The sequence below is a fragment of the Mauremys mutica genome, chromosome 8 (genome assembly GCF_020497125.1).
Source record: "Mauremys mutica isolate MM-2020 ecotype Southern chromosome 8, ASM2049712v1, whole genome shotgun sequence".
NCBI lineage: Eukaryota > Metazoa > Chordata > Testudines > Geoemydidae > Mauremys > Mauremys mutica.
In genome coordinates, this window is record NC_059079.1 from 20772163 (window position 1) to 20798273 (window position 26111).

At 43.6% G+C, this 26111-nt stretch overlaps 1 protein-coding gene across 2 annotated transcripts in view; it reads right to left on the reverse strand.

The window, feature by feature from the left end:
• The window catches only part of ANKRD13C (ankyrin repeat domain 13C), a 54942-nt gene that overhangs the window by 21113 nt on the left and 7718 nt on the right, over positions 1 to 26111 (reverse strand). Inside the window, exons 2-6 of one of the 2 annotated variants that reach the window (XM_045026866.1) lie at positions 15009 to 15050; positions 11463 to 11567; positions 6504 to 6589; positions 3325 to 3370; positions 1951 to 2017 (exon numbers count right to left, since the gene is read on the reverse strand). In XM_045026866.1, coding sequence (XP_044882801.1) covers positions 1951 to 2017; positions 3325 to 3370; positions 6504 to 6589; positions 11463 to 11567; positions 15009 to 15050 — 346 coding nt within the window. Of the gene's footprint in view, positions 1 to 1950; positions 2018 to 3324; positions 3371 to 6503; positions 6590 to 11462; positions 11568 to 11863; positions 12123 to 15008; positions 15051 to 26111 lie in introns of those variants that run through there. The other variant, XM_045026867.1, reaches the window with a different exon arrangement.

Sequence of the window (26111 nt, forward strand, 5' to 3'; positions counted from 1 at the left end):
GTGGCTCAGATGCATAGGGATTCAATTATATGAATGTGGCGAAATGTACAGAATTCAATGCGACTTAGTCCTACATTACAAATATAGTTCAGGGGATCTTTATGTTACTTTCATGGCAAAAGATAATGCTTTCCTTTCAGATTGTATCAATATAGCAGAATTACAGATGGAAAACATTTTAAGAAAAGCTGCCACTGCATCCTTTTGCCCTCAAAACTGCATGGTATCAGGATACTGACTGATTTTACCTGGCACACAAATACACTGAGAGGAATTTCCCTAAACATAAGTGGCCACATTCTGATATGTGTTACTCAATGTGAACAAGGATTATTGAACAGTTTCACTGATTTCAGCAAGGTTGCGAGTAATGGTATCAGGATCTGGCCTAAATTGAGAAGAGGACCAGTAACAGAGTGAACTTTGCATTGCCTTGTTTTTGTCACATTTAGCTAGACTATTTCCAGTCCTTTTATTTATTTACTTATTTTCTTGTACTTTCAGCGGCATAGAGCAGGAGTGGGCAACCTATGGCACGCGTGCCGAAGGCTGATTTTCAGTGGCACTCACACTGCCCAGATCCTGGCCACTGGTCCGGGGGGCTCTGCATTTTAATTTAATTTTGAATGAAGCTTCTTAACCATTTTGAAAATCTTATTTACTTTACATACAACAACAGTTTAGTTATATATTATAGACTTATAGAAAGATCTTCTAAAAACATTAAAATGTATTACTGGCACATGAAACCTTAAATTAGAGTGAATAAATGAAGACTCTGAAAGGTTGCCGATCCCTGGCATAGGGAATACTTCTACCTGTCAAATTAAGAGTTGAGTGGAGCATGAAGTTTTCCCCGATATAATTCCTGTGGGCTGCCTCCAAAATACGTGGTTTTTTTTACAGACAGCTAAAGCCACCAGATTTGTTTAGTCTAACAGCCACTAGTTCTTAAGCAATATTTTTAAAATCAGTTATGCCGTTTATTCATCTTTTTAATTCAAGACAATATAGGGTATTCTCGTGTAGATTCACTCTCAACTCCCATTACTATTAATGCAAGTAGCATGTGCGCAGAAAAGAGACTCAGACTGGTCTCAGCGAGAGCTGACCTAAAAAGTCAGAACATATTTCTGTGTTAAAAGCTTTAGAGAGAGCAGCAGTTTCTCTGAATAATTTATTATTCTGATTTTTTTGATTTTGGATCTTAAAGGGAAGAGACACTTGAATCCAAACAAACAAAGAATATTACAGCTAATTAAAAAGCCAAGCTGGAAAAGTTGTAGAAACAAAATGGTTTCTAACTCTTGATTCTCAGAATTTGAACATTTGTTCTCTGAAGTTATAGTAACATTTGCCGCTGATGTTTTATAGGGCAGCCACATTTCTGAACAAAATATCTGAAATCTGCTTTAATTGAAATAATGTTTATAAATATAATTAACTCACCAAGACATGAATGTGTTACATGACAGATAGTCAGGTACAACTGAACTATTTGTTCCCGGAACTGACTCAGTAAGAAACTAACCAAAATTCATTCTCCAACCATTTGAATTTAAGTTATAGTTATCACTGTCTAGTTAAGTTTCAGAAGCACTTCAGTAATTACAACACTTGTTAATCAAGAGCATCATCTGAGCTGGCTTCTAAGAAAACCAACTTTAATACCTAGAAGAGCAGAAAGCTGCATTCCAATGCACAAGAATATCAGAAAACACTTATTCCAAAGATATTAAAAACACACTAGGCTGCCTTTGCAAGCATTTACAGAATTGAATCAAATGCAATTTTCCCACCCAGATGTGGCCCTCGGCCAAAAAGTTTGCCCTCCCCTGATTTATAGCCTTCAAACCACTATTGGAAGTGATATTTCAGTTGCATTGTTGTAGTTCAGTAATAAACACTTGGTTTTAACTTAAGTTTACAGTAGTACAAACCAGTGCTTACCTGATATTTATACCTTGTTTGTATATTTTACACGCATCGGAAGGCAGAATTCGGGAAAGTAAAGGCACTATATGTGTAAAAGAAAAGTATTAATACTGAACAAGACATAAGAAATACAACTAAGTACTTCTGCGCAACAGACCATATTTCAGAAATATACATTTAATAAAACACTGCAAATTTCGCCATCTTCAGATATGGCTGTATTTTAAGTATAGAACTATGCCCATTACACTTTTATTGAAATTGTACCTAAAATATGGAAAAATTATAGTGTTGCAATCAATAACTGAAAAATGAACAAATACCACTGTAGTGAAACAGATTGCCTTCAGCATCACACAACAGCTTAAAATGCTCTCAAGCCAACTGAACCAGATACAGGTTCCCAACTATTTCCCTCCTCTAGCTACTCATATTTTAGTCATGATCTCAGAATTTCCTTTGTCTCTATCACATTGGCTAAAAAGATTAGTTACAGTTAGACTGTATTGAAACCACTGAAATGGAAAGTGTATAGTGTAGCATATCTAAAACTTCAAGTGAACATTAAACCAGCAGTGAAACTGGGCACCAGGACAGTCTTATCATATTAATATATGAGAAGACAGATATAACATAGCTTACTGCATTTTTAAAAACCATCATTTCTTTTACTGCAGTAAAACGGTTAATGGTTAAAAATGCCCCACAATGTTCTGAGTGGCATTATAAAGGCACAGGACAAATTGTAGTCAATTGAACCTACTGAGAAGAGGAATAATTGCTCTGAAATACACTGTCCAGGATGTCTTATTCTTATGAAACTGGATTTACACAAAGAGGGGCTCGACCCTAGATTAGCAGTATGGGGTGGTTTAGGGAAAGCCATTAGAGAATGCACTCCACTCAAGGCTGTGCTGCTCACCATTGTGGGAGATTGGTGATGGAACCACAATGCAGTTCTGGCTATACTCCCGGTTCCTATTTTCCTAGGTAAAGGCTGACTGCCATATCAAGGCATTGTGAATCAGGCCTCAGCATCACCACTCTAGGAAGGCCTGGTTCCCGCCCTGTCTGGCCCTTTCAGATACTGCACACCTATACAGAAAGGTGCAGATGTCAGCTCAGCAGGCAGAGCACAATTTACTTTGCAACATACCAAGTTGTTGCTATATGCACATCTGCTCAACAAATTTTCATAGCTCAGCAGATGCTTATTTTTCCATGCAAATTGGCTTTGAAATTCTGTACACAACATCTATAAGGAAGGGAGGTCTCTGTGGGGTTTAATTTTTTTCTTTAAGCAATGCTGGAGTCTAATTTTAGGCGGATACTATAGATTCCATTTCTTCGCACCAATCAGTACATAAAGATAGGTATTATAGTTCTTACCCCAACTTTGAAAATCCCAGTGAAGTTCTAGATAGAAGTCACCTAGCTGTGAAAAAAATATGAATGTATCATTAGCCATATTAACAGCTGTTTAACATTTCTGGGAAGACATGCAAAATGCAAATGTCATCTTGGGAAAGGCTAGATAAAATGAAGATCGGGTATAACTGAATTAAAAAAAAAATCTAGCCTTCATTCCTCCAATGTTATCATCTGAAAACCAACTAAATTAACATTTCTTGATTCCAACTAGAGCGGAGTGAATATGATGAAGTTACAAATTGAGAGGCTGAACTGCCCATTAGTAGCTTATATTTCTGAATTTCTTTTATTTGCAATCATTCGAGGAGGGGGAGAAAAAAAAACACCAAGTACATGACTCTAATTAGCTAATCCTCTCCAAGATTGCTGGGAGTGGAGGGGTCTCGAGTCTATATAAACCAGAGCCAGCTCATTCCATAGACAGAAGATGAGGCAGCAGCCAAGAAGACTGGGCAGCTGAAAAACAGCCAATGGGAGGAGGAGGAGGAGGACGACCAGTTCCAGAAAGGGACAGGCAGGAGGAGAGGCACAAATGTATGAAGTTTGGGGAAAACTGGGTACAGGATGGGGCCTGTCTCCCTAGGAATCTTTGGACTAGCTTGAGAGGTAAGAGAATGGATGAGGAAATAGGACTAAAGATTTTGGCTGTGGATGATAAACTAAATACTGATATATAAGTACTCGGACATTTTCTCTGGCTCCTTTTCCCTCCCTCCCACTGACCCTTTCCTTTCTGTGGTGGTCAGATCATCCTGGATCACCAGACAATGGCTTGGTGACATTTAGACGTGTGGGATTTAGGGTTTAGCTGGAAGGCCAAGTAACCTTAGTGACTGGCTGGTGAGAATCCACTAGTGCATAGATCTGTTTTACAGATACAGATTTTAAATGGATGTGGACTCAACCCCCTATTTTCCACAAGCCGTTCCACATTTCACCACTGACCCAAGGGAAGTTGAAAGCACCTGTGATGTTTTATAGCAGATAGTGTTCTAACAAGAGCACAGGCAGCAGCAATTTGAAACTAGACAGAATCTTCTAATCCTAGTTTCATATTACTGCTTTGGGGAAAGCATTGCTGTGCACAGGCAAAGTTAGGTGGCTACACATACAGGCACATTTATTTAAGTGAAAGACTAGGCTAAAAACTCACTGCTATGAGTGCACTGACGGAAAGGGGGAAGGAAGAGAAAAAAGGTTCAATGTTACATGTAGTAAAACTGACGGCTGAGAGGCGAGCATATCAGAAACAAAATCTTCGCATTCTGGTGTAAGGGATAGGGTTATTCCAAAAGAGAGAAGCTTAAAGACCTAATCCAATACAAAATAAGTAAAGCCCTGGCTTTATTACTGCAAACCACAGTAGATGGATAATTCCTCCTTACATAAACTGAGCTTTTATAACAATTTCTAACAGTGGAGGAGGAACTCGTGTGTCCCACAGCCTCGTTGGCACTCTTCTTAGGTGGTTTCTGCAGAGCACCTAGGATTAACCAGGCATAGAGCTTAAGCTCTCTTCTTATCCCTAGAGATGTGTGCTCCAAAACATGAAGCTATGAAACTGAGCCAATAAACAAGAGGAGGGACAACCTTTTGCACCACATGCACCATCCACTCTCCCATTCAGGATGCATGTACTGTCTGCCCACCTATTTGCAACCACAACTTTGCTGGGGAAATCACATCAGTTTGCTTACATAGAAAAGTATTAGGAAGCACTGGCTATATCTCAGTACTGCAATACTATGGAACAGTTGGAAATAATCAACATATGTGACCAGCCACTTCACTATGAGTGGTAATCAACAATTTGGGAGCCAGTGCACTAGTAACAGTCAAAATGAACAATGAAAATGCCAGACACTGAAAATCTGAGAATAACTTGTGTGTGTCAACTACGACACTCCAGTGATTCATTAGGGCTCTGAACCTGCCCAATGTAAAGTAATGTCAATTCCTGCAAGTAACTTTAAAATTAAGCATTTGATTTCCTAAAGTATAACTCCAGCATTTAGCACATTTGGATTAACTAAAGAATCTCTGAAAATTCAATATTGAGAGAAGTTATCTTACCACAGTACTTTTTGCTCTAGAAATGTATTGCCTCCACAGGTCCCCACTAAGAGATCATCTGCACTACCATGTGGTGATCATGATCTCTTTCAAGGCAAAGAAAACATGCTTCCTCAAAGGGTTACCTGGTTTGAAATGGGCTCTGTTGCAGAGTAGCAGGGCACATGATAGGGCTCTGTCATAACTATAAAGGGAAGGGTAACAACCCTCCTGTATACAATACTATAAAATCCCTCCTGGCCAGAGGCACCAAAATCCTTTTACCTATAAAGGGTTAAGAAGCTCAGGTAACCTGGCTAACACCTAACCCAAGGGACCAATAAGGGGACAAGATACTTTCAAATACTTTTTTGTGTGCTCTTTGTTTGGGGTGTGTTCGCTCTTGGAACTAAGAGGGACTGGACATCAATCCATGTTCTCCAAATCTTTCTGCACAAGTCTCTCATATTTCAAACTTGTAAGTAACAGCCAGGCAGGCGTGTACTGTCTCCCCACCTATTTGCAACCACAAATAGTTGCAAGTTGTTTTCTTAACTTGTAAATGTTCCTTTTGCTAGAGGGCTTACCTCTGTTTGCTGTAACTTTGAACCTAAGACTAGAGGGGGGTCTCTCTGGGCTCTTTAAATCTGATTACCCTGTAAAGTTATTTTCCATCCTAATTTTACAGAGATGAATTTTACCTTTTCTTTTAATAAAATTATTCTTTTAAGAACCTGATTGATTTTTCATTGTTTTAAGATCCAAGGGTTTGGATCTGTGTTCACCAGGACTAATTGGTGACGGGATTACCAAGCCTTCCCAGGAAAAGGGGTGTAAGGGCTTGGGGGGATATTTTGGGGGAAGAGGAACTCCAAGTCGTCCTTTCCCTGTTTCTTGTTAAAGCACTTGGTGGTTGCAGAGTATTAAAATTTAACTTAAGCTGGTAGAAATAAGCTTAGGGGGTCTTTCATGCGGGTCTCCACATCTGTACCCTAAAGTTCAGAGTGGGGAGGGAACCTTGACAGGCTCAGTGTCAACATTATAAAAGAATAATTGTCATTTATCAACAGTTTCCTTAAGCTTACCTCTTTCAGGGCTTTTAATAATCGAGGTCGCTTTTCTTCAACACTTTCCCTGGACTGCTGCTTCAGCTTCCTTAGGAGTGCTGTAACTAAATAGAAGTGTACTGTAAATCAAATACTTTGCTCAGATTGTGAACCCCTCAGGACAGTGACTCATTTTCCAGAGCTTTTCAAATACTGAAAAATGTAAGCAAGTTGGTTTCATCAGACATTTTAAATATGTAATTATATATAACTATATTTGAATCACAGCAGCAAGAGAGCCTCAGTAATCCTCCTTTGCAACATAATCAGTATATGCAAGTTCATGGCAACCCTTCTAGCTGCATCCCATTTTTGCTTGCACACTACTGGACATGCGTCAGTGGAAGACATTAACATTTACTTCTGTGGGGAGAAACCCTCAGCACAGTGGAATGCTCTGTGTTTGTAAATACTACCAGCATTTTAAACGAGCAGCAAAACATTAAGTTGTGTGCTATGAGAAGCAGTAAAAACAACAAATAATTAAATACTTAACTGCTATCTACTAACAGGTGGCAGTGGGCTAATTTTGACCCTTACTGCTTCACTTGAGAGCAGAATGGATAAGTTCACTCAACACAGCTTGTGACTTAGGGCATGGCTACCCTTGCAGATGTAGAGTGCTGAGAGTTAAACCTGCCTTCGGAGAGCGCAGTAGGGAAAGCGCTGCAGTCTGTCCACACTGACAGCTGCTTGCGCACTGGTGGGGCCACATTTGCAGCACTTGCAGTGGCATTGGGAGTGGTGCATTATGGGCAGCTATCCCACAGAGCACCTCTTACCATTCTGGCGCTGTGCCTTGTGGGAAGGGGGCAGTGAGTGCGGGGCATTCTGGGTCCTGTCCCAATGCCCCATGATGCATCAGTTTGCATCCCAGCATTCCCTGTGTTTCCGTCCACATTTGGCGCCATCTTTCAACGGTTTTTGTACTGCATGCTCTGTCTTCCCTTTCAGTCTGCAGGAATGGAGCCTGAACTGCTGAGGAGTATGCTGATTAGTCTTGTCAGCACATCACGTTTGGCAGTCAAGTTATTCCTTAGGATCCAAAGTGACAGTGAGAGCTCTAACGATATTGACTCGAGTAACGCATACGACACAAGTTTGCTTGTGGGATGCCACTTTTGGACTCAGGAAACAAGCAGAGTGGTGGGATCACATCGTCCTGCAAGTCTGGGATGATGAGCAGTGGCTGCAGAACTTTTGGATGAGAAAAGCCACTTTCATGGGACTGTGTGAGGAGCTCGCCCCCACCCTGCAGCACAAGGACATGAGATTGAGAGCTGCCCTGCCAGTGGAGAAGTGGGTGGCTATTGCATTCTGGAAGCTGGCAACCCCAGACAACTAGCAATCGGTCGCTAATCAGTTTGGAGTGGGAAAGTCGACCACTGGAATCATGTTGATGCAAGTTTGCAGGGCCATTAATCGCATCCTGCTCAGAACAACCGTGACTCTGGGTAACGTGCAGGATATTGTGGCTGGCTCTGCACAAATGGGTTTCCCTAACTGTGGAGGGGCGATAGATGGGATGCATATTCCAATTCTGGCACCAGTCCACCTAGCCTCCGAGTATGTTAATAGAAAGTGGTATTTCTCTATGGTTCTCCAAGTGCTTGTGGATCACCGTGGGTGTTTCATTGACATTAATGCAAGATGGCCCGGAAAGGTGCATGACGCACGCATCTTTCGGAACACTGGCCTGTTCAGGAAGCTGCAAGCCGGGACTTTTTTCACAGACCAGAAGATCACAGTAAGGGACGTCAAAATGCCCATTGTGAACCTTGGAGACCCTGCTTACCCTTTAATGCTGTGGCTCATGAAACCCTACACAGGGAGCCTTGACAGAAGCTAGGAGCGGTTCAACAACAGGCTGAGCCGGTGTAGAATGACTATGGAGTATGCTTTTGGCTGTCTAAAGGGCCGCTGGTGCTCTCTGTACGGGAAGCTGGACCTGGCCGATGACAGCATCCCCACGGTTATATCTGCGTGCTGTACCCTCCATAACATTTGTGAAGGGAAAGGTGAAAGATTCACTCAGGCATGGAACTTGGAGGTTCAACACCTGTAGGCTGAATTTGAACTGCCAGAGAGCAGGGCTATTAGAGGAGCCCAGTGCGGGGCTGCAAGGATTAGGGATGCCTTGAGGGAGCAATTTGAGGCTGAAAGCCACCAGTAATGTCTGGTGCCCTGCACAGGAGTGAAGTGCAGTGGTTCCAATGTTAGTAGGAATCTGTGTTTGCTACGCTGACTTGCAGTGCCTGTTGCTTTCCTGGGCTAAGGTATCTTTTACTTTATGCAATAATAAAGAATGTTTTCAACCCAAAAAAATCCATTTATTGAACAGAAATACAACACCTTGGGAAACAGAAAGGGCAAGGGGGTGGGGTGGGGAACAGTACAATCACAGATCTGCATATGTCCTGTCTGGAATGCTGCACTTCAGGATGCCTATACTGCATGGTGATGGGGGTTGAGTGCAGTGGGGTGGGGGAGAAGGGGGACATGGTAGTGCTCTGCCTGCATGGCTACAAGCGCCTGGATAGAGTCTGCTTGGTGCTCCATTATGCTTATCAGCTGATCTGTACTTTGCTGCCAGAGCACCGCGCTTTTGTGCGGCGCTCCTCGTTCTGTTGGCAGATCCTCCTTTCACTCTCCCGGCACTCCTGCACTTTTTGATTTTCATTACTTGAATGCTGCATTACTTCATGCAACATGTCTTCCTTGCTTGTACGTGGTCTCTTTCTGATTCTCTGGAGTCTTTCGGCCAGTGATAACACAGATGGCCGAGATCTCAAGGCTGCATCTGTAAAGGCAAAATGCAACACTTAACAGAGGCAGCACTGTTCACACCAGACAGAGCAATGATTCCCCCATACTTAAGGGCAAGCACAGTCTACACAATAGCATAATTTGCCCGTCCCAAAGCTAGCACACACAACCCACGGAAGCCCCAAAATGGTGAGTAAGCATAGGGTCAAGCGTGACTGATTGTTTCACAGATGTACTGTCTTCTGGGTTTCTATGCCATGGAGAGAGCCAACAGCAGCAGGGGGCCCCTATATTGAACACTGTCCCCACATTTTCTACAGGAGTTCGTCCTGGAAGATATCTCGCTGCTGAGGGTGACCTGGGAAGCAAGGGAGGGTCTTCTATTGTAATGCAGCTTCCGCCCTGGCCCATAAGCAGCTTGCCTGTGTGCAGCAATGGTCCCGTCCCCCCCACCCCGACGGCACAGTGGCACTGACAAATTAGCCTTACTGGGACAAGGCTCTCCAGAGAAACCTGCGCAAGCGCTTTGCCCATGTTCTGGATGAGACCTTTGAAGAGATCACTGAGGCCGATTACCATGATGAGAGAGAGCACATCAATGCCCTATTCCGCATCTAGGCATGCATGCAGCCCTAATCCTCCTCACCCCAAGAGCCCGCACCGAATAACTTCCTTCCCAAAATAAAAGCTGCTTACCGGGAACCTCCTCTGGTGTTTGTCCTTCCCCAAGCACCGGCCGCCACGACTGGCTACCTTCCCTCTTTTGCTCCTCCTCCTGCCTTGTTGAACTGGGCTCGGAAGCGTCCATGGTGGTACTCAGAACGGAGGTGGGGTCACCCCCAAGTGTCGCATCCAGCTCTTTGTAGAAACAGCAGGTCGCGGGGGCAGCACCGGAGCGGTTATTTGCTTCGTGGGCTTTGCAGTAGGCATTCCACAGCTCCTTCACTTTAACCCTGAACTGCAGTGCATCCCGGTCATGGCCCCTTTCCATCATGTCCCTTGATATCTGCCCGAAGGTATTGTAATTGCTATGGCTGGAGCGCAGCTGGGACTGGACAGCTTCCTCGCCCCAAACATTGATGAGATCCAGCACCTCGCCATTGCTCCATACTGGGGATCGCCTGGCACATAGAGGCATGGTCACCTGGAAAGATTCGCTGAGTGCACTCCACGTCTGACTGAGCAAACAGGAAGAGGATTTTCAAAATTCCCGAGAATTTAAAGGGCGGGTCTGACGGTTGGTCATCTGAGGGCAGGGCGGTAGAGTTCAAAGTGATGACCAGAGTGGCTAGAACAGGCATTGTGGGACACTTCTGGGGGCTGATCAGAGCTCATTAACAGGACAGGTCGTCCACACTAGCGCCGAGGCGCTCCTGCAGGGGCGCAGCAAGTGCTATTCCACTCGCTGAGGTGGAGTACCAGGAGCACTCTAGCCACGGAGTCAGAGCGCTCTACGTGCCTTGCCACTGTGAACAGGGAGTGAGCTAGTGCGCACGAGGCTCCTTTATTGCACACTAACTCGCAAGTGTAGCCAAGCCCTTAGTCCCCTTGGTCAGCAGGGAACCAAAGACAAAAGTAGCATCCCACTGCCAGTGGTTACATATTATCTACACACACACTCCCTCCCATTAATCACAACTAGAAACTGCACTTGATGTATTTAACTTGACATAGCTGGTTGATTAACTTTTAAAAGGCATTAAAATGTCCCAATGGTCTACAGTAAGAAATAGCAGAATGTGAGTGAATCACATTGCTACCTTGGGCTTATGATTTTACTCTTATTTAGGAAAGGTCAGTTTGTTTTCACATCCACTGAAAAACAAGATCTTGAACATACTTAATTTCTGTCTTCACTTTAATACAGTTTAACTTACCACCACTCCGGTGCTATCAGGGCTAGGGAAACTGTGTTTAGCAGAGATATTAATTAACAGTTAACTAACATTTTTAAACACCATAGTATCCAGGCTAGACAAATGCAGTAGCATTTTACATAAATGTTAACTAGTTGCAGTCAACCTTAGAGGAGGTCTTAACAACCAGCTATCACTGTCTTTGTCTACATGAGGTGCCACGTAATACTCTTCAAGTCAGCTAAACAGACTTCATTTCCTAGGCTAAGACAGACCTCTGTTTACAACAACCAAGTAATCAGCTAAGATTTCTTACTCATTTGTCTGTCTCCATAGCTGATGGCTTCTGCAAGAGGACTCCATCCCTGAGCATTTTTCACCTTTACTGGAGCATTGTGGGCCAAAAGCAAGTGTGCACATTCTGTAACAGAACAAGTAGTAATATTTATTTACAGCAAACACTATAGTTTCCTTTAACTATTCTGTGAGAGGTCATTAAAAATAACCCTTATTCCCTTCAGCTGTCAGGTTTTTTATAGGGAAAAAAACCTCGTGACAGTCTTTTAGATGGTAATAACTGTCCTTTCTGGAGAAAAGCAGTTGAGATGGGCTGGAACTGTTGCTGTTAAAGTCTGATACAGATTCTCTCCCTCCTCCCCTAACACAAAATAACAGCAAGGACAGAAAATGCAGCTTCTGTCTCTGGTACTGACTTACTTGCAATCTGATAGAGAAACATTGGCACAGCACCGGTCTTATCAGCTACTCTGAGATTTGGCAAACTTGTACCAGTGTCAGGCTGGCTGTTTAAAACATTGCCGTTAGCTGCCCTTTAGTCATAGGCTCACTGCAGTGCTGTGAGACAGACAGACTTGGCAAGCTAACACTTTTATTAAAGAGAATGCACAAAATAGACTAGAAGAGAAAAGGTGGGAAAGAAAAATGACATGAGGTTGGGGGGTGATAGCAGGAACCGAAGTCTCATATTGCAGGTGGTGTTCAGAATGCAGGCAGAGCCACTGGAGGCGAACATCATCTAAGTCTCTCTCTCTGGCCAGATCTGATTGGGTCATCTCAGAATTAGGCTGATGGAGATCTAATGGTGTCATAGTGCATCCTGGGGTTCCAGAAGATGGTGAGAGTGGAAGCCATAATGGTACAGATCACTCCTTTCAATTCAACCTCCTCTCCCCTTCCTTCCCTCCCCAAGTAGGAGTGATAGGCGGAACAGCCCATCCCTCATTTTGTTCACAAATCAGGCCTAGTTTCCACTGCACCAGTTTCACAAAAATAGAGTCACCCTTGATGACCAGAAATTGTCAAGACTATAGCTTTCTCTCTCCACAAAACCTATAATGGGACATTGGTTAATAAAGAACTGTGCAATCTACTGAATTATCGAGACCACTTTCTCTAAAACCCTGAGGTTTTTCTTGGACATTCCCAGTCACCAGGCTCATTCCTGCTTAGCTATTGAGATTTGAAATCACATCTCATGATTGAGAGCATATCCAATTTAATTTAAAACCAAAACAGCTAGTTTCTTCAAACAGATGTTGTTCAAACATGATTTTACATTTACTCAAGATGCAGAGACTGTACACAAATAGAAAGATTAATTGCATTGTGCCTCTAATGTCTATTGATCTAAAAGCCAGATTCCCAATAGGCATACTATCACGTTCTTGATGTTTATACTTCTAAAGACATCTGTCACTTCTGGATGATAAAGAGATTTCTCTGAGTTCGCTTAGCTGATTTGTTGAGCACATCCGCTTGCCTCAAAAGCAGTCTTAGGTGATAAGAATCACACGTACCCACTTCTTACATATAAGAGTTTGGCATGCTTCTGCTGGTGTACCAGTTAAAATAACTATGATAAATGTTTCAATGGAAAAGTTCCAGGGGGCCTCAGTGACAGCACAATGCTAAAGTCATTTGAATCATATTCTTGGTCTTATGCTCCAAAAGGGAGCATCCTGGAAAGGAATTCTTTCCAGTTCTACTACAATGCTCCTACCGTCCAAAATAAAAGGGAAGCAAAAATGCTCTTAAAATGGGTTTGGTTCCACTGTGGTTGGAACTATGATAGCCATCATGCAATATATACTTTAAAATGGACAGCAGCTAAATGTGTTACATTTGCAATGTCTCATTATTTACATCAGACACTTTGGAGTCATTTACAGGCACTATATGTATTGAGAAGAGCTACTAGACACATCTAGCACATATATAAAAATGAAATTGAGAAACTATAATTTTGCCCTTAGTTTTCAGAAGTTGAAAAAATATTTTTAAAAGCAGTCACACTTCAATAGCATGGGTCTCACAGTTCATACAGCCTCCTTCTACTTTCTACCCTTAATTTTGCTTTCATTATTTACTGAGACCTAAGTTTCTGAGGCTTCTCTCCCATTAGCATTCCATGAACTTAAATTATTAAATACCACAATTACGATGTGCTATACAAACACCAACCAAAGAAGAGTAAAGTTATGCAGTCACCTGGTATACGAGATCCTGGAAATCATGATCTAATGGACAGAGCACAAGGCTACAAGCAATGCATTCTTGAGTCTAATTCATGCTATGATTTGCTATGTGGCCTTGGGCAAGTCACAATCTTCAAAACAGTGACAATACCTACCTACCTACCCACCCACGGGTCTTGTGAGGATGAGTCAACATTCATGGAGTATTGATTATTAATAATGCAACCCAACTTTACTTAATATAGCTGAAATCTGGAAATATCAAGTACTATTAGTACCAATAAGATTTCTATATGAAGCTTAATTGAAAAAAGTGTTCAGCTACCAAAAAAAAAATTCTTAAAAGACATAACTAGATCAGACTCTAAAAATGTATTTAATTTTAAAATTGCCGAACTGCATTGATATTTACTCAAATAATGGTAGAGGACATTATCTAGAAACAGGCGGGGTGAACACCCATTTATCCCACTGAGAATATCTTAATATACAGTGTATGCTATTTATTGGAAAACTTTGATAAAAAGCTTCTCTTAGAAATTTGGAGCTACCTGTCACATACTAACATCTTGTTGTTAGTATCAACACTCGGTACACATGTATAATGGGATTTTAAGCAACAACAACTAAAAGGTTAATTTCACCCAACCTACCTGAAAATGATCAAAAGCATTAATCTCAGCTGGTCCTTGATTTTGTTTCCCTAGTATTGTTTTGGTTTTTTAAATTAGAGTTATCCCTCTTTCCTGCTTTCTGGTATACAAGCAGCTAGCATGGAAAAACACCCTAGCTTCTGTTGCTTAGCCAACTCACGTGAAGCAGGCCACCTGTTTCAACAGCCCCTCCTCTTTCTGTTCCCATGGAGGGGTTTAGCTATGGGAGAAGAAATGGCAGCACCTTTTCCCACCTGCCAGGAGGACTACTTCCTGTCTTCATTCAGGATGAAGATGGAAAAGCACCTCTGGTCATGCCTCTTTTCTCTCACCCTTCTAACTCTATGGCCCTCCAGATCTCACTGTTTCCTGATAGCTCTATAAGAAGAGGAAAGCCTTCTCCACCTATTCTCTTATTAGACTCTCAGAGGAGTGCCCAGTGAATGCCCACCTATTATAGCTCATTTTCCTGTCTCCAAAGACCTCCAACCTGCTCCCATTCATCCCTCAGCTCCCTCCTGCCACCTTGATTTTGACATCTTTACCCCCATTCTCATGTATCCTCTTGTTTCCTGAAAGCCTCCGCACTTGTAACTGAACACGTTCAATTAAAGTCTTTTTTTTTTAAAGTCTTCAACTTTTCCAATCATTTCTCTTCCCTAAAGTCTTGAGAGAAATATGAGAACATGTAATACTTAAAGTAGTTTGACCAACCTTTATGTCCCAACATCACAGCAAGATGTAACGGAGTGTTTCCTGCAGTGGAAAGAAAAAGCAGATAATTAGATTCATGGTGGGAGAATCCATGAGACTTTCTTCAGGAGTTGGCTCTTGTGTCTCAAGAAAGGCTCATATGTAACTCAATTTAACAATGTGAGAATGTAACCTATCAATGATACCATAAATATATAAAAGTTACAAGGTTATTCTTTTTTAATGAATGATTCCTTTGAAACAAAAACTGTAACGCGTTAATATACATTGACATTACAGTGTTTCAAGAAGAGAGTTTTCAGTGTCAGTTACATCTTGAAATTTGCTTCTAGCAATTCAAACAAACAAAAAAAAAGTCGGATTCTATTTTTAGGAAAGTAAGAGAACTATAGCCCAAACTACCTTATGTGTTGAAAAGTCTCACATTTGATCAAGAATAGCAGATCTAGGACAACAACTACACATAAGGAAGTTATTCCGATAAAATTTTAAAGAGCATGTGTGATGCTGGCAAACAACGTGCCAGCTCATGCCAAAGCCCCTAGGCCTCCATGAACACTGACAAATGCATAGCTGGAAACCAGTCTGATTCACCTGTGTGTTGGTACTGTTAAAATAGATGTTAATTTTATAAGAATGTGTTTAGCCTTTATGAAATGCTTGTAGGAGGCTGCATGTATAAATTCGGTACCCCATGTTATAAGGTTACATTAAGTGTTTGCATTGTAATCCTCTGTAATTGTGTCAATCATCTAACCGGAAAGGAGCATTAATTAATATAGGAATGCTGGCTTCATACAAAAGGTGTTAGGTCCTGCCCAGGAAGAAGGCCCACTGAAACCAAATGAAATATTGTGAAACATTAAAGAACAAAGACTTAGTTAATTGCTCCCCCACATATCCATGAAGAGGAGACTGCAGGTGGACTAGTCCCATTAACTTGAACTCTGGGTGAAGGCAATAAAAATCCCTGACAAGAAGGAATTGTATCTCTATGGTGCTTGAACTCTGAGGGAAGAAGATTTCTAAGCACAAGCCAGGGATCCCCAGCTGGGTTAGCCCTAAAGGACATATAGGGCTTGCATATTACAGCAACTTCTATTACCCTTTTGGAATGAAGACTAACTCATGTGTGTGTGTATTTTCAATGCTTTAACCTGTAAATAAATTAACTAAAAGAGTTATTAACTAAGAAAAAAAGTTGTTATAGGATTGGCTAGAAGAGTGTTTTTTTGTATAGAATCTAAGATACAACTGACCTGGAGTAAGCGACAGTAAGTAACCTGAATATTATTGTGATTTTTGGGGTAAGGGACCATCTATCACAAAGGAAAGCTTGGATGGCAAAATAGAGCAGAGTACCCAAAACAACTATCTGTGACTCCATGTTAAGGCTATTATAGCGCTTGAGGAGTTCACACTTGATTGGTGAAATCCAAGTATAGAACTCAGTCAGTTTGGGGTTTGTGCACTGCTTCTTCAGTCTGTCCTGAGATTGGTACTTACACTTGTGAGCAACGTTAGAGTCTGACAGTATGTTTTATTAATTTTTTTCCCAGACATTCAGCAATACTAAACCAGTTTTACTAGTATGGAATTAGATAGCTAGTGGAACGTAATACTCCACCCTTCAATATAAAGACAGTGTGACTGGTTAGAGCAGAGGTCCCCAAACTGTGGGGCACTCCCCCCCCCAGGGGGCACAGAGAAAGGTTCAGGAGACCGTGGCTGGGGCCTGAATCAGCCCAATGGGGTGGCAGAGAGGGAGCACCACCCAGATCCACTCCTAATCTGCGCACGGGGCCCCAGCTGCCTTCACCCCCTTATCTCTGTCCCCGTCCCCCCACCCTTAGCTTTGGTGGGGGGGGAGGGGAGGCACGAGGTAAAAAGTTTGGGGACCACTGGGTTAGAACAACATCTTGATTATTTTTAAATGATATATGTTAATCCTCCTTAAAATGTAAAAAAAAGTCTCAGTGGTCAAACAAACATAGTAAGGCCATCAACAACACTTGATAAGTATCCAATCTGCATAACTTCCTACTTTGGGATGAAGGAAGGGGAGGGAAGGGGAGACAGTATTGCTAAAGGCAGAACACAGTGGTCTCGTGCTTCGCCTTTTTTCCTCCCCTCACCTATGCTGCAAGCAACAAAGACTCTCAGAAGACTGAAGACTCCAACAGAGGAGACTGGCCCAGGTTTCAAGGGTGAAACCTGTGTACTATGAACTGCAATATACAGCAAAGAATCCTGTGGCACCTTATAGACTAACAGACGTTTTGCAGCATGAGCTTTCGTGGGTGAATACCCACTTCTTGCATCCGAAGAAGTGGGTATTCACCCACGAAAGCTCATGCTGCAAAACGTCTGTTAGTCTATAAGGTGCCACAGGATTCTTTGCTGCTTTTACAGAACCAGACTAACACGGCTACCCCTCTGATACTTGCAATATACAGTTAAAATTGTTTAATCTTGATGTTGCCCAGTCTAATAGGGTTGAGAATTTAGACTACGTGCTTATATTTTAGATTTTAAGTGGTTACAAAATATCTTTTGTAATCAATAAATTTGTTTTACTGTTAAAGATAAACAGTGAGTTTGCCTAAAGTGCTTGGTAAATCTGCTCAGGTTTTTGAAGGCTGGTGTATACTTTCCATTGATGAAGTGGTGAACCAATTAATAAACTTGCAATGCTCAAGAAAGGGTCTTGAGCAGTGCAAGACGGTATATTCCTAGGGTACAAGGCTGGGAGGATTTGGCTGGTGCCTTTCTTTGAGATTCATGAGTGGCTCTGGGAGCATTCATGCAATGTAGCTGGGTGTGGGGCTCCGCATGCGGTTGTACGGAATGGTAACAGCACCTGGAGGGGTTTGCTGCTTGTTCCTAGCAAAGCACTGAGAGAGACAGCCCAGGCTGGAGAGTTAAGCGGGCACAGCAGTCCTAGGCTGCACCCCAGCGATCCCGTCACACCCTAACCTCCAATACTCCATCCACCTAGCTCTATTATAGCTAATTAGGATTGTAGTGTCCTCTGGGTAGGTGCCACCCCACCTTTTCTTTTTGGCCTGTTGAGCATCATGCTCACCTATTAAGCTGTATAAGTAATACACTAAATAAGACTGTGCTGATCTAACAGACTCCTGGAGTCTCAAATATAGTAACTCCTCACTTAAAGTCGTCCCGGTTAACATTGTTTCATTGATGATCAATTAGAGAACATGCTAATTGCGCAATGCTCCCTTATAACATTGCTTGGCAGCCGCCTGCTTTGTCCACTGCTTGTAGAAAGAGCAGGCCTTTAGAGCTGGCTGATGGAGGCTTGGAACCAGGGTGGACCGGCAGCCCCCCATCAGCTCTCAACTCCCCTAAGTTCCCTGTGTGGCAGCCACCCAGCAGGCTACCAATTGCCAGCAGTTCAGCTGTCCCTCTCCCCACTGCTATGTGCTGCTCCTGCCCTCTGCCTTGGAGCTGCTCCCGGGAGCCTCCTGCCTGCTGTGCGGGGGCGGGAGGGAGGGCTAATGTCAGGGTGTCCCCCTCCCCCCTGCCCCTGCCCACCGCTTAGCCCCATCTCCATAGAGCTGGGAGGGAACATGACAGGGCTGAGAACTGAGGGAGCATGCTGGCACCAGCTGCTGTTCTCAACTTGCTGATCTACTTAAAAAGACAATGTACCTAGAGTGGGGTCAGCATACTTAAAGGGGCAACATGCATCTCTCTCTCACACACACACACACACACACACAGTGTGTCTCTGTCTGCCATGCTGTCTCCCCTCCCTCCATTTGTGCTGCCTTGCAGAGTGTGAGGCTACATTAACAACAATGTGTTAACCCTTGAGGGCTCAGCTGTTCTAATATAATTGGAGATATACCAATCTCCTAGAACTGGAAGGGACCTCGAAAGGTCATCAAGTCCAGCCCCCTGCCTTCACTAGCAGGACCAATTTTTGCCCCAGATCCCTAAGTGGCCCCCTCAAGGATTGAACTCTCAACCCTGGGTTTAGCAGGCCAATGCTCAAACCACTGAGCTATCCCTCCCCCAAGCAGTAAGGCATTCCCTGGGAAATATCCCACCCTCTTTCACCCTCTGACTTCACCACCTCAACCAAGCTTCACAATCATCATTGCAGTGTACAGTATTAAATTGTTTGTTTAAAACTTATACACCTCTACCTCGATATAACACTGTTCTCTGGAACCAAAAAAATCTTACTGCGTTATAGGTGAAACCATGTTATATCAAACTTGCTTTGATCCACCGGAGTGCGCAGCCCCGCCCCCCGGAGCACTGCTTTACCGCGTTATATCCAAATTTGTGTTATATTGGGTCGCGTTATATTGAGGTAGAGGTGTAGAGCGTGTGTGCGCGCGCGCATATATGTCTTTTGTCCAGTGAAAAAAATTTCCCTGGAACTTAACTCCCCCTATTTATATTAATTTTTATGGGGAAATTGGATTCGCTTAAAATCGTTTTGCTTAAAGTCATATTTTTCAGGAACATAACTACAACGTTAAGCGAGGAGTTACTGTAGCTGAATGGAATCTATAAAACCACCAGCTTCTGCTCTGCAGAATGATCAAGATGATTACACAAGTGCCAGCAAAATGTCTATTACAAAAGGGACACCACGGTAGTTCAGGCCTCAAGTGTCACTTTTTTCCATTGAAATTTAATGTCCTCCAACAGTGTTTGCTACCCAAATACTGCAACTCTGTTAGTGCATAAGAACTAGAAAGAGAGACCAATAATTCCCTATTTTTCTTATTGCTACACACATCCACTAGAATTATACTATCTGCTCCAAGTTGAATGAAATTAGTAGTAAAGTGTCATAAATAAGGCTCCTTCAGGCAAAAAATTTCAAATCTGAATGAATAAGACTATGCTTCTAAATAAGTCCACACTTGAAAATCAGGTCAAATTTATTTAGGCGCTTACTTTTAGATATACATTTTTTAGAAATCTTGGCCAAAGGCTTTACTTTTAACACAAACTATTTGTAATGCAGTTTTAATCCTGACAGGTTCTCTTTTATTATTAGTTGGAACAATGATAGTGTATAAGACAGACAATGCAGCTATGAAGTTCTTTGAGAATAGCCATACTGACTCAGCAGAGAGCTTCCATTACTGTTTGCAAGTCACATGGTCGATGGGAGTGCTGCCAGCACAAACCCCAGGTCTCACTCCACAGGCTGGCCTCTCAATATGCTGATGTGGCAGCTGAGGCTCCCTGTTCACATGGGTGCCTTCAACTGGGGGGGATGGTGGGTAGGGGTCATAGGCCAGAGTAGTAAGGTTGATGGGGGGCCCCCAAGCACCATAAAGGGAAAAGGAAGGTTTGGGCTAAGGGGGAGAGGAGGGGAACTGACCCTCTTTTCTGCCTCGTAGAGGTGATGCCATTTGGACCAGGTTTGCCCCACCCAGTCTCCTCCCATCATGAGTCAGGATTTGGGGAACGGCAGGGAAGGACCGGAGGGAGGCAGGTCAAACATCAATAAGTAGCATTGTGACCTTGCCAGGGCCGGCTCCAGGCACCAGCAAAGCAAGCAGGTGCTTGGGCAGCCAACGGAAAGGGGCGGCACGTACAGCTTTTCTGCGGCGAGTCCCTCAGTCCCTCTCGGAGGGAAGGACCTGCCACCAAAGAACAAAGTGGCGGCGGTGGAGCTGCCGCCGAAGTGCCACCGATCACGTTTTTCGCCCCCCCCCCCTTCCCTGCCGCCTGGGGCGGCAAAAACGCTGGAACCGGCCCTGGACCTTGCACACAAGGTTGCAGCACTGCTCAGGTTTTGCACCCTAGATAGTTGATGCTCTCCTGGACGGTCATGGCAATCAGACATGTGGGGCTTCTGGGAGGTGTCCAGTTTCTCAGGTCCCTTAATGAAGGTAAGGAGCCCCCCAATTTCCATAGTGTACAGTGTCTCAAAATTCTTCAATCCAGCCTTGGGGGAGAGCATAAGCAAAATTCCTTAATTCATTTGAAGTTCTGGTGTTTAGCATGAAATTGAGTCTAATTGGATCAATGTCCAACAGGAACTTCTCACCCTCTTATAAAAAACGAAATACAAATAATCAATGTAGCTATGCTAATGCAACATCAACTCTGCACACAAAAAAGCAAGAAATGCCCAGTTACCAACAGAAATATCAACTCACCCATATTGCAGACATGTTGCATTTTCCATTCCTAATTTTTTGCCTACATGAGTGACACACTCTCTAGGAGCACCCAGGATTGTGAGGCACCTTGCTATCACCTACCCTTAGCGTGAAGAACCACGTCAACTCTCTGACTCAATGGGCCACAGGCAACACAAGCACTCTCACTTCTTAGCCTTTCGCAGGTTCCGCTTTCCCTCTACACTGGTTAGCAACAGGCTTACTCCAACTATCAAGTCCTCCAAGCACCTCCCAGGAGTGTCCAGCCCCTGGTCCACTGAACAATCACAGAATTCACAGATTCACTGCTCCCAAAGGAACAGTATGCCCAGTTTACCAGTTACTCCTCAGATTACAGCTCCACTTAACACAGCACATTAGGTATGTTTATAGTGGAAATGAGCAAAAGTTTATTTAAGTAAAGACTCTTTACTTAAAGTAAACAGCAAGTATAAATATTGGAAACAAATGATTACATATAAAATAAACACATTGCATTCTAGAACCTAGGTTTAACTAGTTACTGTCATGTCTTATAGAGCAAAAGCTCACCTAAAATCCTTCCAGCATGTTACAGGCAGGCTTGGCTAGGATCTCCTGTTCATGAAAAAAGCAACACTGTCATCTTGCCTTCTCAGTGGAAAAGATCCAGGGAGTACCTCTGCACCCGACATATACGCCAATAATCCATTGCCTTTACTCATAAACAAGATACCATCCCATTGTTTTATTTCCTCCTGTAAACTTCCTCTCGATTAGCATTTTGAATCTGAATGCAAATACCTCCCTATGTGGATATTGTGTAAGTGTCTATTGGCTCCTTCCAGGTAGGGGGTAGTCTTATGCATGTCACCTTCTGTTTACCTGCCTCAACTCACAGGTTTAGAGAACATAATTTCCAGTACAGATACACAATTTTTAAATATTATCTATACATACATTTTGAAATTATTATGACAACCAGCGGGCTACTGGCTCACAGTAGAAACTTCACATAACACCCTTCGGTGGATTATTATGCATATTCCTGATCTAATAGGATCCCTGTAAAACTCTATGCATCCCGTCCCCTTTGCCAAATGGCATCAAGAGGCCCCTGGATCACAACAAGTAGCATATTTTGTAGCTCTGTCATGAAGTATGTACCATGAATTATACAGAACACTGTTCTTCTAGGTTAATGTATTGGAACCTTACCTTTTAAATTCCCTGACTGATTTTATTTGTGCAACCTAATGTTGCTATATTTTTCCATTTAACTGCATATATTTAACTATTCTATTGATTTTTAGCAAAAATGTTTATTGAAACTAAAAACTAACAAACACTAAACTTGCATTTCTTGTAACTATGTGTAAGTCTGGATGCACTTGTTACTTTAAAGCAGCACTGCAGAAAACAGTAAGAAGTGCTAACACCACATGCAAGGAAGTGATATTTCTTTGTATACTTTTGTGAGAAATAACCCCAAAAATTCATAGGTTCTCTCTAGGCACTAAGTCAATAGCTTCATACCTATGGCTTTAAAGCAGACATCATAAAATCTCTGGCCCAGACAGGTGAACAGTCACCAACAGAGAGGTCATAAATGCAACTTCATGAATCAGTCAAAAAGATGTGCTGTGAAAACCATTCTCCTCTCTAGGTCACTAACAGCATCTCAGACTGCTATGTCCTAGTTCCTTATGCAATATCAACTCACAACAGCCAAGCTAACATTCACTTATTATAAGAATATTTTTGCACCAAACTATGCTCTCTGCAGAAAGCAGGAAATGGCCACTTAATTATGTGACCTCACACAAGGAAGTAGTCATTCTACAATAGAATAAGTTTAACATCACAATCCCACACAAGTAATCTAAAAAATGTGAGTCGGGAGTAAGCAGGGATTTTAAAGTCCACTCACCTATGCACCTGTGGTGAGTAGGAATCTTTTCCGTACAAATGCCATCAGCTTCTGTAGAATCTAAATTTTTCATTTAGAATATTAAGCCTTATGATCCCAAAAATTCTTTCAAATGTCAACCAGGCATATACTCTCAGAAAATTGACTTCCCAGTCTGCACACAGGCAGAGTTCCAATACCTGGGATAGGTCATAGCACTTTGCGAAGCTTTAACAAAATGAAAACTAACCAGAGCCTTACTACTCTTCATAAGTGCTATTCAGAACTCTGACCAATTTCATTCTACCGGTGACTGGGAAAGCTCTCAGCAACAGATGCAGTCACTGGAGATAGTCAGCAGGAAAAGGGACTTAAAAAAATAAATTAAAAGATCATGGAAGAGTAGAGTATTGCTCTTATTTATTATTTGAATTGTGCTAGTGCCAAGGAGCCTCAGTCGGGACCAGGATTGTGCTAGGCACTGTACAGGAACATAACAAGTGGGGTCCCTGCCCCAAAGCTCTTGCTGACTAACTCTAAGACAATACAACAGGTTGATATGACAGATGAGGGACGACAAGGAAAAAATGAGATATACACATTACGTTAGCCAAGAAGCTAGAGGAGAGGAAAAGTAACAGATTCTCAACTGTCATTACAAAAGTCAGGAGCTTCTAGTGTGAGGAAAGTCTGGGGTAAGAAAAGAGAGAGTTCTCCTTTTTCCCCAGCAGCCAATTTATCAGACAGAGGCTGAAGCTCCTTAAGCAAAACCCAGGAACAGTACTCACAGGAATCCCAGTACCCTCACCTTTGACAGCAATTTGTTCAGAAAAATATCTTGGCTTCTCACCTGGGCACTGCCTCGGAACAATAAGGCCACCATTCTTTCATATTGGTCCTTAGTCTTCTGTCTGTTAGATGCCTGGCCTATGTTTCTGTGAGTAGGGGAGCATGGAGGGAGAGGGAACACTGATGGGATAAGTTAGAAAAAGTCTGGTAGAGGGGGAGAGTCATGAAGGGGAAAATGAGGAAACAGTACAAAGCACAACATAGGAAGAAGACATAGAAGGTAATGAAGAAACATTATGGTCTATTATGAGAAGAGTGAAAGCAAATGGAAAGGTAGTATAAAAGCAAGAAATGCAAGTTACATTGTAAGGTGAGTATCTATATAATTTTTTTCACAATGTAGAACATTAGATGAAGTGCACAAACAGGACATTATTTTACTACTATAAATTGAAAAGGGGTTGCTTGAAGATGATAGGAGCCTGCTGGCATAGGAATCTTCCACACTGAACAACAGTTGAGAATTTGTTTTTAAAAAACCATGGTATTAACATCTTATCATTCAAAAGTATGCTGATATATGGCCAAATTTTGAGGGCCTTAACTCACCCTCCCTTTTTTTTTTTTAAATCAAGCCCATTAGGTTAGATTGCTAGTTTCCTAAACTTATTTAAGAATGTGAACATACTGCTTAAAAGTGTGAGGAATATTTACTTGAAAAATGTTTTAGTTTGGAATTAAGCATTCATCATACTATATTGTGCACACAGCACTAGTAAATGAACAAAATCAGACAAAAGTCCTTTTTTTTCATGTTACAAATACTAAAGCATCTTCTACTTAATTATCACAGGATAAGATACTCTAAAATGGGCATGTGGTGATGAATTGGTTTGAAGAGGGCACAAGGGAAGAGGCAGTGGAGTAGAGTAGTATTTCAAGAATGTGATGTCAAAAGACATGGCTGGCCCTGGGCCAGACTATACCAGTAGGGGCACAGAGGCTGAGACAGCTTGAAAAGATAGCAAGAATATTTTATAAGGACTTTTGTATCTACAGCCCATAGAAGAACTAAAGAAAGTAAAGGTTAAGATGGAAATTGCACCCAGTCACACTTACAACAATGTTTTAATGGAAAGGTGTCTAACAAATATTCTTCTTTTTTAGGGGTGAGAGAATAACTATTTCAGTACGAACTATGAGTGACTAGTTTGTAACAGATTATCACTGAAAACCAACCAGGCGCAACTTTTTGCAGAGCACCTCCACTAGCCAGTTCATTAGCCTAATCTAAGAAACCTCCAGGGCCTGACTTTGGTTTGTTGGGATGGAATTTAAGGGGCAAATTTAAGTCTCAAGCTGATAAAATGCCAAAATTGTTTTACAGCACACAAAATTCTCCTACGAGTCTCCTAGTACAGTTGAACCCTGTTATGTCGCCGGCCTAGGGGTTTGCCAAAAATAGTCCAGATAACCGATGATCGAGATAAACCCCTATCCACCCCCCCACCCCTGAACTCCCCTGCCCTCTCTCCAACACCCCCTCCCTGCCCCCTTACCGCGGTGCCTGCACGTGGCTGGATCCGGCAAAGCGGGACGGGGACCCGGAGCCGGGCAGCCAAAGAAGCGGGACCTGGTAAGCGGGCCGGGCGGCAGGCGAAGCGGGGACCGGGTAAGCGGGGCGGGCGGGCGGCAGGCGAAGCGGGGACCGGGTAAGCGGGGCCAGGCGGGCGGGGACGGGCAGGGACCGGGTATGCGGGGCCGGGCGGGCGGGGACGGGCAGGGACCGGGTATGCGGGGCCGGGCGGGCGGGGACGGGCAGGGACCGGGTATGCGGGGCCGGGCGGGCGGGCAGGGACCGGGTATGCGGGGCCGGGCGGGCAGGGACCGGGTATGCGGGGCCGGGCGGGCGGGGCCGTGCGGGCGGGAGGGGACGGGCAGGGACCGGGTATGCGGGGCCGGGCGGGCGAAGCGGAGCCGGGCGGATGGGGCGGGCGGCGAAGCGGGGACCGGCGAAGCGGAGCCGGGCAGGCGGGCGGCAGGCGAAGCGGGGACCAAGTATGCGGGGCCGGGCGGGGACCGGGTATGCGGGGACGGGCTGGCGGGGACGGGCAGGGACCGGGTATGCGGGGCCGGGCGGGCGGCGGGGCCGGGCAGGGACCGGGTATGCGGGGCCGGGCGGGCGGCGGGGCCGGGCAGGGACCGGGTATGCGGGGCCGGCGGGCGGCGGGGCCGGGCTGGGACCGGGTATGCGGGGCCGGGCGGGCG